General features: G+C 32.2%; 1 protein-coding gene across 21 annotated transcripts in view; it reads left to right on the forward strand.

Annotated features, from left to right (window-relative positions):
• LOC139514673 (serine/threonine-protein phosphatase 2A regulatory subunit B'' subunit alpha-like) overlaps window positions 1–20192 on the forward strand; it is a 62562-nt gene that overhangs the window by 6371 nt on the left and 35999 nt on the right. For 5 of the 21 annotated variants that reach the window (XR_011662659.1, XM_071304145.1, XM_071304136.1 and 2 more), the window contains exons 1-2: window positions 14493–14681; window positions 15184–16353. The exons of 6 other annotated variants lie outside the window; for them this stretch is intronic. Coding sequence is in view for 13 of the 15 variants with exons in the window: in XM_071304145.1 (XP_071160246.1) it covers window positions 16030–16353 (324 nt within the window). In the remaining 2 variants the exon portion in view is untranslated. Of the gene's footprint in view, window positions 1–6750; window positions 6927–13171; window positions 13484–14479; window positions 14682–15183; window positions 16354–20192 lie in introns of those variants that run through there. 10 more of the 21 variants (XR_011662658.1, XM_071304140.1, XM_071304150.1 and 7 more) reach the window with 8 other exon arrangements.

Genomic DNA, 20192 nt, shown 5'->3' on the forward strand with positions numbered 1-20192 from the left:
CCAAGGCATCCATCATTCCATGTGTAATTGACTTGCATGAAGTATAAAACACCGTTTTAATCATTTCACACAGCTTTTCACATATAATTTGCCCTTTACTGAAATATAAATTTTATTTAAAGTGTAGCTGACTGATTCAATATTAATTAAATACCTTTATTTTTCTATATAAATACAAATTTCTAAAAGGTCATTCTATGATTTACAGAAAAAAAGGTAATTCTTGTAGTCCCTATTAAAACAGTAACTGTAAAACAGTATCATATATGAATGTTGAAGTTACTTTATAAAATTCAGTAAAAGTTGTGTATTGATATCTGATTCCCCAAGCTAAGACAGTATGCTTCCTGATTTGTATGTCCATCTTTCTATTTGTCCTTTCTTCCATCCTGTATCAGATAAGAACTGTTTTGGTTTATGGCAGCTGGTTACCATGGAATTGTGGTCAAATCATCTGAAAACTTAATTCACATTTTGTGAACTTTTAAATGTATCTGGAATTATGAGATTTCACTGTTAACTGAACATGGACATATGAAAGTATGAGTGGGTCATTTTAGCATGGTGTCCTATACACACATTCATGTTTTATATATACAAAGGGAGACAATTCAGTCTTATTTATCCAAAATTATTCATAACAGTTGAAATTTTCAAGTTAACTCATATTTTGACCATGTCTTGTTCTAGATTATGCTGAATACAATTAACCAAAGTTATATATTTGAAAGGAGAACTTCTAACAACTGCTTGGAATACAATATTTGTAAAGGCATGATTTGGTTTAATAGTTTTAATGGGGCCGTAGTGATAGTCCGACAGCTCAATAGTCCGACGGTTCGATGGTCCGACAGCTCGATGGTCCGACGGTTCAATGGTCCGACAGTTCAATAGTCCGACAGTTCAGTGTATTTCTGCTTCTATATTTGAATCGGAAGTCTCGTGTGGAATGAGGGTACTGCGCATATGTGATGAAAGTTGCAAGACAGGAATTGATTTGGAAGACTGCTTTTCATTATGAGACTCGTACCGACTTCGCAGTCGAACCGGAAGTGGAAGACGAACCGTAAGTTCGGTTCATTTGAATCGTCTGTTGAGACGAACCAAAAAAACAGTAGTCCGCTGAAAATAGTTCAAACCAAATGAAAAGTGATCCTACTTATCTATCGGAGGTCGGTCTCAAATGACTGTTTTTCACGTGTTCACACTACTCGGAGATTTAAAAAAAAATGTTATTTGGAACTGTGTATCCATATCTTCCATGAAAAATGATTCAACGAAATATCGGACAGTTAACTACAGCTGTGAACGGACCCAGTGACGAAAAGACGGACTAAGGTCCGAACGAACAACTTTAAGCCTTCTGTATCTAAACACAAAACCGGAAGTTAGATTTCTACTTCTAATTGAAGAAATCATCTTACTATAAGCACAATGGCACAAATCGACAATTCTACCAAAATAGCTTCCTGCGGGAGCTTATAAAAGCTCCTACATTTGATGGAAATTTATTGTTTATTAATCAATATTATTAGTACAATCCAAATTTAGCTTAGCTATGATGATTAAGTATAAACCTGTGCAAGACGTATTGATTATGATCATTCTATTTGGTTCAAGTTGTTTAATGTATATGCAGGTGCTTACCCTTCCGGAGCACATAGAATCACTCCAGTTTTTGGCGGCGTTCGTGTTTCTCAAGTCTTCAGTTTTCTATGTTGTGCTTTGTGTACTATTTTTTGTCTATTTGTATGTTGTTGTTTTTTGTAGCCATGGCGTTGTCAGTTTATTTTTGACTTATGAGTTTGAATGTCCCTCTAGTATCTTTCGCCTCTCTTTTATAAATTTGCTATTTCATTTTTATGATTGTTGTTTCTTACATAATCAAGACATCTCTCCAAGTGATTTATTACTGCCAACACGATATGGGTGCATATGCAGTGGTACCTGTACGATACGACACCTAAGTTATATTATACATTTTGTCGGACTAAAACATAATTTCTTTGTATATTCTTGTGATTCCTTACTTACTCAGTTGTTATTCATTAATATTGCTTACTAATTATCAAGGTTTACGCTTCATATTTAAATAAGACAATGTGTTTGTGATTGCCAACGACACAACTCTCCATCAAAGACCACATGTCGTTAAAGTAAGCAATTATAGCTAGGTTACTGTATGATCTTCAACATGGAGAATCGGATACGGATAACGCTTTAAAGCAATTGGGGGCTTTATAAAGGGCCCCTAAATTACCAGTATGACCAGTATAAAACAATTCAGATGAGAAAACCAATAAAAGAAAAACAAGTGTGAAAATACAGCAACAAACAAAAACCACAGCCGGGTTAAACATTTTTTCTGGATCCAAGATTCCCTTAGACAGCGGTGGTATACAGCACGATAAAAATCAGTTGAAAACGACCAAAAATCATCAAATTGATATAGGGGTAACGGCATTTAGTTCTTGTATTTGCATTAAAAGAAGAATGTGTTACTAATCCGTTTGTCCTTTTTTTTTTTTAAATGCATTTGTTGGTGATGCATTTCATTAATCAAATATTTTCATGCAAAACACTATAATCAAATTTGGAATTATTTATCTTTGAAAAATATCACAAATTGTCAGCAAAAATTCAGTAGTTTTCATAACTAAATAGTTTTATCAAAAAGTTCACTTTCAGAATTACACAATACAAACAAAGTGTCAAAACTGAACCACTCCATAGCACACTGCGTTCCAGTATTGGTCTAAGTTTCTCGTTCCATTATTATATTCCTCTTTCAATCTCATCATCCGTGCTTCTAGATTTCGCCATTTTCTTTTTCTTTTCGGCGCTGGATCGCCCCTATCGACAGCCTCCACGGAGTTCTCCAAAGTTGCTTGTTGGTCTTTTAAGCATCTTATGAAAGTCCACAAAGAAGGGTGTCTAACCGAAACAGTGTTATTCCAGAGTCGGTGGAAACCTGCAATATTAATGATAATTAATAATAATTAAACGATATTAATATCAAGTAAAAATATGTGATACATTAGTCTACCCCTAGAAAGTTAACTTTGCTGTGCGAGTCAAGGCTTAAAATACTTAAATTTACTACCTAATTCAGTTATAGATACAGTCGTCCCGTTTGCAATCATATCACATAATATTCGTATGTTTATATAGACGTATTGGTGGCACTTATGTTCATATTTTTTAAAATTTTCTTAAACATAAAACCAAATTTTGTAATATGGAACGGAGAAGCAAACGCTACATACATACTTGTACTGACGTGATTTTATACATAATATATTAAATTGTTTACACCTTCAGTAGCCGGAAAAGGGGGGGGGGGGTAAAATGGTGTCCACTATTGTAGAAAAAGAATGTTTAATAATTTAAGAATAAACGAAAAATTGTGTATTGAATAAAATTCAAAATTTTAAACCTTATACCAAAGCCTCCCTAACCCCTGCATATCAGTTTAACTGTAGAAATGCATTTATATACCAAGCGAAAATTTAGATCTAAATCGTTTTAAGTAAAAAATATTCTGAATGTGAAGTTTAAATTGAGACCTTTTTCTCGTCGGATTTACTTTTGAAATAAAAAGATAACACTTACTTTCAACGCTGTTGTTTGTTCTGTTGTTCATATCTCTTTCATAAACATTCCACATCTGGGGAGGGAACAACCCGTTCAAATAGTTCCTTTCGAAGTAGTCAAGAAAGTCCCTTAGTCCATTATACCGCCTGCAGAGTCTCTGAGTTCTACGGGATGTTCTCAACAAACGAAAGTTCTGGCGCACAACAGCAATTGGTAGGTATCCGATGGCCATAACTTTACGGACTAAGCTTTTTACTGCTGGTCGTCGTCGGTAACTTGCCGCAAGACCTAAATTCTGGACTTTTCGCCACAAACTCTGATTGAAGTGAAAATAGCAACCACTAATTTGAGCGCGTGGAAGCTCAGTTTCTACTGCTGCTATCAATGCGAGCTCAAAATCACAGATGACTTTTCTTGGGCGCCATCTGTGCTGTGTGATTTGTCGAATTTTGACTTTCAGTGTTTCTATGTCTATAGTCACCAATATTGCGATCAGTCATTAGACAGTTTACAAAACACATCACCCTATTACGGTACCGGCCGTGAATGGTAAAATATTGTGAATATGGCCTTGGACAAGTTCTGAAGGTCCCGTCGCAATATATCTCTTTACATTGTCTAAGATTCAATAAGTTTTCACGTGTTGCATATATCAGAACACCCCAATCATTGTTTTTGTACAACAGAAATCTATCTTCCGACCATGTTCGTTTCCAATGCCCGTGAATGGAAACTTCATCAATATCATGAGGCACAGCGGGGACGTGAGCTAGTCGAGTTCGTGTCATTGTGGAACGGACTCTGTGGAATTCAGGAATATGTTCTCGATCCCCGCCTCCTTTTGCTACATTTCTCGCAAAGTTGTTGTATACCCGCTTTATAGGGACGCTCGGGTCTTGTTGAATTGCACTACGCAAAGACTGTAATGTTGTATCGACTCCTATAACCGTGTCATCTTCTTCGTGTGTATGGGGACCTTCTTGCAAAATAGTTATATTAGGTGCTTGGTCATCTAAGTTGAATATATTTGTTTGAAGATTGGCCCTGCACTCTTGCCTCCAACATCGCCAGTATATAGCATGAATCCTCTGTCGGTTTTTCTGGTATTTGAAACCGTTGTATATTAACACTTTTCCTCCGCGATTTCCAGCAATGACCCTAGCAGCCATTTTAGAGATGTAATGGTAAAGGGCATCAGAGTCCTTTATATACCATCTTTTCATGGGAACTTTCAATTTACTCAAAGATGTCAATTTCAAAACAAAATTGACATTTCTATATAAGGAATAGGGGCCAATGCAGTGCCATATTTTGACACTTCCTGTGCTTGCATCATCAACGTGAAGACGCGCATCACCGTTATTAAACACGTGCAAAGTGAGAAATTCTTGAATAGCTTAAAATAGGTTGAAATATGAAAGAATATTTTCTTATAAAAAATAAATAAAAAAGGGGGAATCAGCGGCACACGTGTCTGCAATTGCAATCGCTTTTATGATAATCTAAGTATCAATATTCGGTTTTTTTAAACAAGTTATATCTTTAAAAAACATATCCGACGCATTTTTGATGTATTAAAGCAAGTATATGAAGTTAAAATCCAACCATTAATCTTTATCAGTTAATTTTTTATCATAGTTTAAAAATTGCACAATGCACATAGGGCTAACGCCTGACAATTCTTAGTCCTATAATGTAAGACTTTGTAGGTTTATATCGTCTTTATACGACGTTTTTATCGGAATTTTTTTTTAACAATCAAAAGTCTCGTGGTTCAGAATTGATAGTAAAAAAGATCCGATTAAAAACGTCGAATGAAGACGCTATAAACCTAGCTATGAAGGTTTATATAATAGGACTAGAGGATTCGGAACGTCGAATATAGAGGGGGGATAGGATGGGTCCTGATCCCGAAATCCCGGGCTTAAAAAATGAAATCCCGAAATCCCGGACTTAAAAACACCAAATCCCGAGGTCCCGAAATTCGAATAAAGAATTCCCGGATCCCAAAAGGGTCAATCCCGAAATCCTGAGCTTAAAACAGCCGATCCCGGGCCGGGGTCCCGATGAAGGTCTTACCCACCCTCAATATACCTAGCTGTAAAGGTTTTTGAAATATAAAATGTACCCTGTGTTTAATAAGCATCTTTCTTTATTTAACGCTTCAACTAATTGGCGAATGTGGTGTAATTCAGCGACTTTCTCTTCCAAAACAAGTCGATCTTTATTGCATACGGTCTTTCTTGGGGGCTATGTAGTCCATATCGGGATACACCAACGATCTGAAAGTGGACATGAAATGACCTGGGCCCGTATATGTGTCAATATATTAAAACTAAAATAACTTTTTAATTCTTCAATGGATTTCCTAAAAATTTTAGTTTAATGAAGGGACCATATTCAGGTCTGTAGTGTAACCTATTTATATCATATCCGGTGTGATATGTCGGACTATCGAACCGTCGGACTATAGAACCGTCGGACTATCGAACTGTCGGACTATCGAACCGTCGGACTATTGAACTGTCGGACTATCGAACCGTCGGACTATCGAGCGGACCCCAGTTTTAACATGTATTATTGTGCTGTTTTGGTCTCAGTATTGGTGTACAAGTAGGTTTGGCTGGGTCGAACCAATGATGGTGCTTAGGTTTTCCCAATTCATTTACAAAATAAGATAAGATAAGAATTTTATTAATCTAATCAAGAACCCATAAAGGGCATCATTTTACAACACAATTATATGATTGGAAAAAGCAAAACAGAAAACTAACACCATACTATAACGTTATGGACAGGATCAGAGCCTAACACAACATGTGTTTTATATAACTATTATATCAAATCTTACATATGATTGTCCTAAAGTATTTGGAGAAATAACTTAGCTGTATGTTTCAAGATGTGAAGTAATGTTCAGATTGATGTTCTCTTATTTTGGAGCAGAATTGTTTATATTTAAAATGCATATGCTATGTACCGGTAATCAGAAGCATTTTTATATTAAAAAAAAATCATTTAACAATTAATACATGTGAAACAAATCAGATATTTGTGTAAAGTACATGTATAAGGACATTTATAAATATTACCTGTGAAAGAAGGTTCACACTAAATATTTACGTTTACATTCTATTGTTGAAAGTTACTCTGATTGAGAAAATAAAAACTTCCTTATATATACCCATTGTTCTGAAAAGGAAACTGTCATTTGAAGGGTGTTATTTAGTGTAACTGATACACAAAAACAACAATGTAAAACAAAGCTGGCTATATATACCCTTCTAAAAAAATAAAGTATGGTGTAAAAATATACTATGAAGCTACTCATGGTAAGTGTATTTTATTCTAACTTTTATTCGGCAAATTTATTAAACTCAAATTAGTATCATTATGTAATATTTCTATAAAAGGATCTGAATATAATGCACAAAATAGACAATTTACTTCATGGTTCTTTTTTGCCGACTAGTGGCCTAAAGCAGTGTGATGGATTTTGTCACTTTCCATATTACCCAGTATATGGCTTACGAGTTATTATACAACTATCTGCATTTTTAGTAATATGACACATAAGCTCGTATAAAAATCTTTATTGCCTTTTATGTAAAGGCTATGCAATCTTTTGCTATCAATTGGCAATCTTTGTTGTAAACATTTGGAATCTATTTCAAAACCCTCTGAAATAAAAGAGATCTAATTAGGAAATATGTTCTTTAAGATGTTGGTTAAAAACAAGTACCAAATATGGCCAAAGAAAGTTGAAGTAATTGAAATATATTTGACCTTTGAACCCCTGAATCAGGTGAAACCAATAGAAAAACTAAATGCTCCCTTTGAAGTTCTATTGAAGTGTTTTAATTAAAAATGCAAAACAGTGGGGAGCTTAGTACATTACATTCAAGCCTATTAAAGATGTTAAGAATATTCTTGAGTTCCTCTTAACCATGATAAGACTAAAATGGTTTATATGATGAAAATTTGTTTTTAAATTTTGCTATTGCTATAAGGAGATGTTGTTTGATTGCCCATGAGACAACTATACACTAGAGTCCAGTTAAATAACATGGTTTTTAGCAATTTTAGGTCATTGCTTGGACCAAAGTCATTACTAGGTAGTCAGGTCTTGACTAATAATTCAATGAGATTTTAATCTGCCTCATTTATGATAAATAAAAAAAACAGACAGCAACCAATGAAAACAAGAGAATTACTTAAGTAAGACAGGCACATACAGAATGAGGCAGGGTAGAACATACTTATTGAGCACTCAAACCTCTTCTAACTTTGGACTGTCTTGAAATATTAATGCTACTTGGTATGATAATTGTCCATCACCAAAAGAGATGAGCCAAGCAAATGTTTTTCTCAAGGGACAGGGTCACAAACAGCAATATGTTTCTATAATACAAAGGCCTCTAGTCATGACATAATTCATGGTTACTGTAAGTGTAAAATAAATCATTGAAAATATGACTGACTAACAAATATTAGGACTTGGTATTAAAATACTTCATGTATATATATGTAAGGAATACTATGTAAGGAATATATAGATTTGAAGAACCAAGAATTGAACACAAGTTATTTAGACAATATTTACCTATGCAAGATGTTGTCTTCATATGGCTTTAAATGTGTATTACTGGCTTACATAACATCCTTGATTTTGTCAGAATTTAAAGATAAAATAGTATTTACAAATACCAAACAAAAATAATTGAGATTAAATGCTTTATAATTTATTGAAGTTTATAATGATGATTATTCCAAACATTTGGAGTATCCTTTTCATCAGAAACCTGTCATATGTAAATATTTGAGGAATGCTGTCGAGGTCGTAAATAAAATTTGACTTTTTCACCTGAAATTAAGATTTCCTGGAGGCAATATTTATTGACATGAATTTAGGTTAAATATGTGAAAAGTAAGTTAAATCGTGCAACTAAATAATGTTGATTAGCTTTTCCTTGGCTAAGGATGGCAGTCACTGGCCTTGTTATATTCAAGTCACATGGAGTTTATTCACAGCAAGAACTGTGTAATTGGAATCAAAGCATTGTTGAAGCATAAAATTAAGTAATTTGTTATTTAATGTTAATTAGGACCTTTGCCCATTGTAAGAAATTCAAGTCTATTCCTTGAAAAACACCACAATACAGGCAACAAACACCAACTACCCATTTCAGAATACAAACGACTATGGCATGGGTAATTTTATTGTTTGTACCCCAAATTGAAAATAAGGTCATTGTTCAATTTTATAATTTATTGTTTATGATATTTTTAACCAATTACAATGTTTTAGTGTACTCTTTTTGAAAAAATTACCAATAATGGATTGGATTCTGAAGGTGTTGTAATTAGACCTCAGATTATACAATAAATTTAGCAGAGATCTGATTGTTGCAGATGCACTCCAACAGAAAAATTATTTTAATTTTTAACATCTTATATACATCTAGGGTGGCTATAAAAAAAGGCTTTTAATGTGATAATACACAGGAGTTCCTGAAATTCCTGCAGTTTTTATGCTCTTACTAAACTACTCGAGGGGCTTAAGTACCTGCTTATCCCTTTCCCTTTCAGGCATTTTAGACCTTTACTTATCGAAAAGACACTATCAAAGTTTAAATGAATACTGCATTCGCATCAATGGTCATACAAATGCCATGTTGGGCTCAAATGAAAGATAATTGGTAAAATATTTCAAAACATTAAGTTTGAAGATAATTTGTCATTTTTTGGTCACGTGGTATATTTCCAAAAGTCACATTACTGTTGGAAAAAAAGTGAAAAAATACCAAATCCTTGGGCAAAAGTTGTGCAGAGACATATTGTTGAGCTAATAGGGTCAGATTTTGGTGGAAACACAATGCCTCGAGTCTGTTGAAGACATATAAGTTATCATATTGGTATAAAAAGACACATAACGTGCTATAGGCCTTGAAATATAGATGTCCGTAACATTCAAAATAACTGATTTTAGATGCTCTTTTTGTCCAATTTCAATCTTGGACACTAGTTATTTGTCTAAATCGTTTTTAATCAATCAGCAAGCTAAATTTTGTTTTTACATGGGAAAATTCATTGAATTACTAATGCTATAGCTTGATCTGTTACACCCTAGACCGAGCCCAATGGAGCAAATGGGTTTAAAAATAGGGAGGGGGGGGGGGCAATTTAGGACACATTCTTTTAAAAACATTTTGTAGGTTTTCCTTTTGAAATTGAAAGTAAAGTTAAGTTAAGTTACATTTAATATAGGAAATGATTTTTCCGACCCCAGCAGTGAGATTCCAACACTCAATCTTTCGCCTTGGGACAGATCAGCACACCCCTGCACCACTGGCATTGTAAAAAGAATTTATTGAAATTTAAGTACTTAAGTCTACTACTACTGAAGAAGTTTTAAAAAAAAAAAATGTGTTCAGATGATAATTTTTTGTTGCCAAATGCATGATTTTTACACAAATCTAGAAGGAATCCACTTTTTAAAATGTCAGTTTTTTCATTGAAATATACATGTTCCTTTATTCAAACAAAAGTGTGTTCATCTCTATCATACCGCAGCACTTACGAAACCATGTTTGGTTACATCTATTTCAACTTTGCAAAAAAAATTCAGAATATTTTAGTGTTTTTGTCTTTTTTCCCATAATTTGTTCAAGAAATGACTTCGGATTTTTAGCACATGTTAAGTTTGTGATTGCGCTGCTACACTAAAAATTACATTTTCAACTAGTTTACAAGTAAGAACTATTAGTTAAATACTATTCTTCAAAAACTCACTGCACAGTTATTGAAAAAAAAGTCCTCTTAAAAGAGCAGTTTTCGTTGCACTTATTTTTGAGACTATTCCTCAAAATTCGAAGAAAAATTAATGTTTTTTACAGAAAAATTACACATCAGTAAGGGGCGACTTGACTATAATAATAGTAGTTTGATGCACATTACATCATATTGCTGGTTATATGAGGATTAATTTGAGCCCTTAACCACATCTGTACGTCAGCAAATGCCCCAAAAAAATCTTGAAATTGGCTTCACCGGTAAGCTGTACCAGTGTGAAAGGGAAAGGGTCAAAGTATAATCCTTTTACTGAAAATGTTCCAATATTCACACTTGTCTGTTCTATAACTGTGATCTCTAGATTGATAAAGATACAATGTATGTACATGTTAGTTGTAGGAGTATGTTAGGTACATGAATGGCATATCAGAAGGATCTATATGCAATAAATATCATACAGTTACTTTGTATTAATATAATGATTGTTTATTGAGGCATAAACATTATTTGTTCCATTGATACAGGTATATATTTATGATCATATTTGTTGGTTACTTTTGTAATAATACTGTCATCATCTAGATTGTTAATTCATATTTGATTTTTTTTTTGTGCAAGCTGAGTACCCAGTATTCAGTGGGGGGGGGGCGAGACCATTTTCGGGACGCCGGGATTGGCCGATTTTAGCAACGGGAAATTGGGATTGCCTTGTTTAAAGATCGGGAATTCGGGATAGAAAAACATCAGGATACGGGAAACCCACGTTTTTAACCATGGGAAATCGGGATTTTTATGTTGAAATATAACGGGATTGACAAAAAAACTGTACCTTGGACAGATTAAAGTGCCATTTTCATTATACAATGTACTTCAATCAGAATTGCATCTAGAAACACTTACAGAGTAGATCCAGATCTTATTGTTATTTTCTGCTCGTTTTTTTTTTTTAAAGTAACTGTAGCCAGTGCCATATTTGATATCCACTGTACGCAAATGATTTGCTAACCAAAATTCATGATGGATGTCTAAGCTCCTTGGTATATTAGTGTCGCTCTGATTTAGAAGATCAGTATATCCAAAGAGGGTGGTAAAGGTTTTTTTTCGTGCAACGTGTTTTGCCATTTTTAATTTCAACCTTCCGTGAAAAAAGTTCGTGCTTCACTGTGAAATTGGTAAAAACGGCAACGTGCAAGCATTTTTTTTTATTTTTCGTTCATCGTGAAATTGGAATTGTATTTCGCGTTTGTCCGTGAACATAACGCCTCTTTACAATCCTTCCCAAAAGTTAGACTTGATTTGGATATTTTCATTAAGAGTCAGATTATGTAAGACCTAAAAGAAAACACATGTGTTTCCGGTACCCCTATATATATCTACCCTAATTATAAGTACCTATAATCTAACTCTACTCTTAAAATATTTTTGGATGTTATGTGGACAAGCACTTATAAACTAAAAGTCAGAATTTTTCTCCCATAACATTGAATCAGTCAAAAACGTTTGAAAAAAACTATTTTGCTTTCCTATCGATCCTAATTTTTTAGGGGATGTTACCTGAAACACATGTATTTTTTTCTTGGCCTTACTACACAGACACTTTCACAGACACAGTCTTCTCTATAATCGAATATCATAAAAATATTTATGGCATTCTGCAATTTTGAAGAAAACAAATACCCCAACTTGGTCAAAATGCACAAATTGAAAGCAAATAATTAAGAACAACATTACTGAGAGGGTTTAATTTTCAAAGTTTACCAGGACGGCCTCCTTTAAAAGATGTGTCAGATGTGTCTATTAGTTACCTAAAATAGTGGAGGACCTCTTTAATAAATAAATGGGTATTTCTTGTTTATCGGGATTGGGATTTTCAACAAAATATGTCCGGGATTTCGGGATTTTCTGATATTAAAACCGGGAAATCGGGATGAGACCCCCTCTAGCCCCCCCTCTTCAGTCATTACTAAAATAAAATAAACAGTACAAATTAGAATGGCTACATCAGGAATATTTGATGATACTTATACTGTTTGTATTGCCTCGCAAATAAGACTCTGGGATGCTGAATAAGTGGGGAAACTTCCACATTTTGAATCGTGGCTGTAGAAAAAGGAAAGGAGATGATTCACCTCTGATTGTAGGAAGTAGAATTTTTGATACTTCATATCTTGTATAACAAATGCCTTATGTCGTAAAGTTTCACTGAAATTAAGTGCATCATATAAGAACAATGGGATAAAAATCAATAGAGATTTATACCCTCCAGAAAAACCAGTGTTGACTTGGAATGGATAAGAAAAAGTCTATATATTGTAATCCTAAACAAACTCAGTGAAGTGTCTCAATCTGATGAGATATTGGTGTGCCACTAAATGACCACACCAATACACTTTTTAAATGTTTATTGGTAAATAATCTATACAACACTAAAAAAATATAAGACATCTGAGAAGACTACATTCATAATGATCCTAGGTGTCATGAAAATGTTTTCCTCCTAATTGGGTTGTCATAATCTGTCACTCCTTACGTACAGTCTTTATCTTTGTCTCCTTTAAACTTCAAACAATAGCGGCATACCTTGTTCTCATAACAAATCTTCTATATCTTACATAGATCTTATCATTTGTTTATAAACAACTTATTATTTTGTGTAGTAAAAAATAGTACTTTTAAATTGACTTTACATTGTATTACATTTGTACAATGCCACCAATTAAATGGACCATCTGGGGTAAGAGATACCTATCTTCTATTTAAAATTTGTGTAAACAGTAACATTTTTGTGATAGGGGTATTTGTTTAGCAGGTTTGACATATAATTGTAAGGTGAATGTGTAGAATTTCATTGGGATGTTCAGGTGTATGGAAAGAAGGGAGAAAATTCTTTAAACTTAGTATTCTGAGAATCTGAGTTGATTCAGATTTTTTCTGTATGGATATATTTTGCGACTATTGGAAAAGTATCTCGTTTTTCTGAATTGGATGTGATTATAGTATTTTAAAGTGATTCAAGTCTTTGCATTGAGAAAGGATAAGACATGTTTGCTAGGTGATTTTAAGGAGGTATTATTTATAGTCCACCCTTGTGACTGAGGTAAATGATTTTCTTAAGATTCAGATGAAAATGTGGATGGTATGATTAAAGTGAATATTAAATTGTTAAGTAATGAAATAAATTTATCAGTGAAACTCATAAAAGGAAAATCTACATACAATAGAATTAGATGAAAATTTAAATTCTAAATTTGTAATTTATCTCTGCCAAATTCTTATAAAGAAAAATTAGTAAAGGAATTTTGAAACTTGAATGAACTGAATTGTAATTAATAAAATGTTTGTGCTTTTATATCAAAAGTTGTTTAGAAATTGATTTTTAGAAAATTTAATGATATGAAAACAATAATAAATTAAGGGTTCATTGCATGTGCTGAAACAATTCAGAAGCAATAATTAATCCCACTTTGAATGTTTAGTTTTCCTTTTTTACCATTACTTAACTATAAAATCAACTTTTATTTCTTCCAATGGTGAGTTTGATTAAAAATCTATGAGTTTCCTATTCACAGGTCACACTATAAGTTTTATTGGATGAAATAAGCATTTTTATGACAACTTGATACAGGCTTTATTTGTCAGGATAAGGGGGGAACTTTAAGAAGATTATTGGTATGTGATCCCATATATTATGTAGGACAGATAAATTGTTTGTTTAGACATATGGTACAGTAGGTAAAATTAATTAGGTATTAACATGACTGTTTCAAATTGGTATAAGTGTTTTATTGTCAGATTTAAATAGCTTTTCAATGTAGTTAACTACAAAGTTTGGTAAGTAACTTTATTTTCATCACAAGTAAAGGTCAAGGGAGGAAGAAATCGGTAGAAAATGTCAGTTTTAAAATTCAATTTTCACAAATAATCACCCAGGACATGATAAGATCAAGTTTTTATCATAAAAGTAACTGTAAAACTTAATAAAAGTTAAAACATTTTCCTTTATAAAAATGAAATTTACTTGTAAAGTTTGCAATGATATAAATGAAGATGTTGATGTTGATTGCATGAAGCTGAGCACACCTATAGATAATGTGATTTTATCTTTTACACACACTCAGGATGTGTAGGAGGAGGCATCAAATGATTGCCAAAAAACCTGCTGTTTCTACGTAGCTCTTATTTTACCAATACTCGTCTGATTTTGACACATTTAAGCTGATTTTTGTTGGATCGTACATTCAAATGTTTAATGATTTCTGGATTTCCAGGATCTGTGATTTTGGAATTCATAAAAAGTGAGAAATTTAATGGATTTTACAAAGTTTTGATGAATGAATTGCCACCTTTTAAGTGGAATCAGAGAAGTTCATTATTAATTTATGATTACCTTTTAGTTTAATGTGGATATTTGGCATCTTAATATTTTAAAAACATCCTTATAAATAAAATAAAATACTTTTTAAATGAAAGATATTATTAGTTTAATGTTTGTCTTAAATTTAATGATATAGCGAATACTGTTAACACTGTAATAAATCATTATATGTTTTTATAAAATTAATTCATAGTTGCTTATTTTACTTTGGCTTAAATGTTTTGAAATAATCTGCATCATATCTTAAATGCTATAAATCTGAAAATGTATTAAAATAATTAGAGATATTCATAGGTTCCACTCTATAATGATTTATCACTCAAAATCATATGTGTAATTAAAATCATTTCGTGTGTTCAATTATGTGCAGGAAAATAAATTAGAATAAAATTATCCACTTTCCTTTTGTCTTAAATTTGCAGGTGAGGTTAATTATGTTAAGAAAATTGGAAATCATGATGTTTGTATCCATGACATATTTTGGTGTTGACCCATTCAAGTAATACAGGTGATATTCACATTTTTGTTTTACTATTGAACATGTTGAATGACATTCTAGTTCAGGAGAAAAATATGTGTGGGTATTAGTAAGACATAAACAAGGAATAAAAGGTACATTTTCCAAATATCAAAGTGAACAGTTTCCCAAATGGATTTCTATTAATATTGACAAATAAACCAAAAAAATCAACACTAAATTCAATACCTTTTGATAGGGAAAACGAATTGTTGCATAATTTAGGAGGAAAATAAAAGGATCTAGTGAAGAATAAAATAGTTTATTGTAAAGATGTGTGAAGGATTTTTGTTTTTGATCAATTTCAAGTGTCGACAAAGGAAAAGAATGAATCTGTTAACAACACCTTTGAGTGAATACACATTGTGTGTACTTTAGTCCCAAAAGTCATTAGGAGAACAGATCTTGAACGGAAGCTACAATAATGTTTTTTTCTTTTGCAAAAGGAAATATAACAAGATAAGATTTATAATGATAATATTTTGTTAATCAAACGAAAACAAATTATAATGGGATTGAATTACTTTCCAGTGCTTTAACTTAGTGTTAAACATTTAAACAGGAAGATTTTATAACTTGTGATTTAACTTAATAGAGTATTGAACATGGTGAAAATGAAGGAATATTCAGAACTTATGGCATTCTCAGTACTATCATTCTGGAATAGCTGATGTCTAGGTTTGGAATTTAAATGGCATCTTTGTGTTCAATAGAAATTCTTAAGTTGTGAAGCAAGAAAGAAAACGTTGACATGCAGCAGAATCATGCTCCAGTGCAATATGTTTACTCTAAAGTCGCTGTCTATCATAATTGTCGAATTGAATTGAAATGGAATCGTTCTCTTCATCATTGTACAAGTTGTGAATTTAATACCTTGAAAAACTGTTCTTTCAACTGTGGTGCTATACATTATGGGAAATGTACTCCTGTCGTTGTGCCGTTCATTCAGAGTTATCGTAGGCGGAAATCTGGGCAGGGAACCATACCTGTGGCTAAAGTTATACCCACCCGGTTAATAAAACCGGAACCAGAGGAAGAAATTATTAAACCTGATATCGATGAAACAGATAACAAGGTAAAGTATTCAAGACGGAAAAGTTTGATGTGAAAAATTAGGGGAGGGGGGGATATTGAATTAGACTGAAGAGAAATGTCTGAACTTACATCAGTTTATATAAAGTTTATTTGATGAGCCAGTTATCAGAGGATATGTCAAACTGTAAATTGTAAATGATGAAGTTATTGTCCTAAACAAATATAAAATTGTCTTCAGAAGTTTTATATCTAACTTCCGATAGGGAAGGAAAAGGGGAGGGGGCAGAAATTGTGTCATGACTCTATGACTCTCATTAATTTGCTGCTTGCATTTTGCTGAACATATTTACATTTCGTTATTAGATAAACATTTTATTGTGTGCATGGTTGCTGAAAATACTCAGCACAAACATTATTGATAATGCAAGGCAATAATTATTTGATAAGTACATTCACATGTGCTGTGCATTTCGTGATAATTTGTCAGATAGGAGATGGGGCATACATGCATCTTGTATATTGAGGTTCTAAATTGGGGAAAGTGTCTGTAAAAGAATAAGATAATTGTGGTCCATTGCATTTAGACAGAAATACATAAATAAATGGTCAGTTAAATTTTTTGAAAAATAAGATATTGAAAATTATTGTGTAGTGGTGTAAATTAATCTGTATCTACAGGTAAATTATACCTCTTGTACACAACTTTATGCCATTGTTTGGTTACATCCTTGCACAATAAGTTGATAAAATGAATAAAGTTTTAAAAATAAGATTTCAGTGTGTTTGAAATCTCTTTTAGTACTTGAATGCATGAGTGTCTTTTATTGATTCTGAAGGTGTTGAAAGCTCTAGGTTATACATGTACCATTATTGGGTGGTCTTCATTATGGAAGGATTGATAGGTATTTACCCATGTTAGGCCAAATGTTTAGTCATCTTTCGGCCATTTGATGTCCATCTACATCAACAGTAGCCAGGTAGACTGTATACAATTTTATTACCTGTGAATTTACAGGTTGGTCCATAGTTCAGGTGTCATCTTCATGGCCTAAGGACACACTGAAACATTTATACCATTTCCTTCTCATAAAAATAATCAAAATTGTTGGGGGTCAAAAATTGATGCTATCTTGAAAAAAAAATGACTATTTTGTTATTTTTGTATTAAAATGACAGTTTACAGCTGAGGAATGTCACCCTGATATAATTAAGAGATAATCAAAAAGTTTGACCAGATGTGTCAGAGATAATTGTCCCTTGTACAAAATAGGTTAATGTGGAGTAAACTCTTTTTTTTTATTGGATATTTTAAAAATGTGTTAATTCTCTTTGAATTTAGCTTATGAAATATTCCAATTTTTGGGGATACTTAATTCTTATATTGAATGATTAAAAATGGGGATATTTAATTATTGTAATGGATATTCAGTTTGCTTTATTTGTTTGATTCCTTATAAAAGAGAGACTAAAGATATCAAAGTGATATTCAAATACATATAAAGTCACTAAGAAAACAAACTGACAATGCAATGGCAAAAAAAAACACAAAAAAAAACCAATCACAAGACAAACAATAATTTATAATACAAAACACAACAAAGAAAACTGAAGACTGAACAACATAAACCCCATCAAAATCTGGTGTTGGTAATTCTAAAATTAAAGCAGATCCTGCTTCACGTGTGGTACCTGACAGGTTATAGGGTATTTATTTCTTTCTCTATTATAGTCTGTAATTTGTTTGCTAACTGATGATTTTAGGCTAGCATCACTTGTCTCCAATTTCCCTAGCATGTTTGATAACTATTGAAGTTAAAGGCTAGCACTCTAAGTTTGTGTTGTTTGTAATTTACTTTCAAAAGGCATATAACAGGCTATTATTTGAAGTTGGAATTATTTTTAATTATGGAATTTGCATCATTTCTTGTGCATGAAATTTTTAATAAATTCCATGTTTATTTGGAATTATAATGTTTTGAGCAGTTCATAACACTTTCCATACAATGTATTTTGTATAGAAAGTGTTGTGCGCAATAAACATGGAACTTATTAAAAATTTCAAGCACAAGAAATTATGCAAATTCCATAATTAAAAATAATTCCAACTTCAAATAATAGCCTGTTATATCTGCTGTCATTTTGAAATATTAATCCTGATTGGTTTATTTTAACAATTATTTGGCTTAGAATTTACACATATTGTCTGTCTCCCTAAAGCAGTTGTAAATTTGACCTAATTTATTTACCCTAGGTACATATACATAAACTTATGATATATATCAACATTTATCTCCTTAAGTGAATAATTATGACAGAAAATATGCATTTTTTCTTGGGGCACCTTTCTTACATTTTTGACAGAAATTTGATAAAATTTATATGATCTGAATTACGTACCGTATGTGTATCTTAAACAAAGGTCTAATGTTTATTTAGTCCTAAATATTAGGCCTAATAGTTAAGTATGTGTTACTTAATCATCTGAGTTTTGAATTGTATTGTTATAGATTGAATTTCAATAAGAAAAGCATTTCATTTTTTAATTGCTATCAAAAGTTTTTTGAATTGATTAATTGTTTTATACTGCAAACACGCTAACCCCCACCAGTGTGACAAACATTAAACATTGTGCTTTATTTACTGATACAAGTCATTTTTATATTCAATAAACTGATATAATTACAAATTTCAGTTTCCAACCTGGTACCTACTGGCACTTAAGTTTGATGTCATGATTAATATGCATATGAGTTACATGATCTTTTTAAGCAACAAACTCTAAGAGGCCTAATCAGCTGATCAGTAAAGGTGTCCACACTGTACATTTGTATTTAAAATTTATTCTATGTTAATTTATTTGTATATGTCTCTGTACCATTGTACTTTGGTTTATGAGAATAAAGATATATATAAGAAAATATTATCAAAAACTTTTTACAGACTTTAAGTCCTGTCGTATTTTCTAGAACAATTTAAAATTAAGTTTAGGATGAGACAGTTGAAGATGAAATTATTTTTGATACACTTACGATCATTATGTGAGAAGTTTATTGATATTTAAAGTCATTTTCCATATAATTTTTACTAACCACCAGAAAAAATTTGATGATATATTCAGACTAATATGTTGTAATTTTTCTGCCACTAAATTTTGATTGATTTTGATAGTTGATGGTGTCATTTTAAAATTATGATCGTGGAATATGCCAGGGTAATAAGTTTTCTTTAAAGTTTGAATGATGAATTATTTGTCATACTAAGAGAAAATTTATAGTCTATCAATGTCAAATAAAATAAATACTGTCAATGATTATAGCTTTGACAGACTTTACCATAAAATTAGGAATGCATTGCATTTTATTGAAGAATTACGTTTAGTATTTAAAGAAGCAATAGACAGTTTACTTTTTTATTGACAAATGAATAGAAATTCTAAAGTTTGTCTTCTAGGTAATCAAAGTTTAACTTGCTATCTGTGGCAGAAATCTTTTGTTCTTTGACTCAGATATGTACTCCCCTTTTTGAAAGAAAGAAATGCAGCATGATGGTTTGCTTGTTCCTAAAGTAGGTTAATCCAGAAAACCAAAACTCAAGTGTTATTTTCTATTCAATGAAGTTAACACTGCTCTAACCACACCACAATTGTGTGGTATGCTGACTGTTCACAGTCTTTAAAACAATTTCATTAATTATTATAAAGCAAATCCTGTAAGTTTAGGAAAACATTCCATTTTCTTCTGGTGAGAGATAAAAGACTGGCCAATTATACAAGTTGTAATGATGCACCTTTAGATCCTCAGTTAATGAGGGACTACTGTTTGATCAAGGAAGACTGGTCATTGAAGTTTGTAAACTCCAGATGCACCTTTAGATCCTCAG

Source organism: Mytilus edulis, chromosome 3 (assembly GCF_963676685.1).
Source record: "Mytilus edulis chromosome 3, xbMytEdul2.2, whole genome shotgun sequence".
Classification (NCBI taxonomy): domain Eukaryota; kingdom Metazoa; phylum Mollusca; class Bivalvia; order Mytilida; family Mytilidae; genus Mytilus; species Mytilus edulis.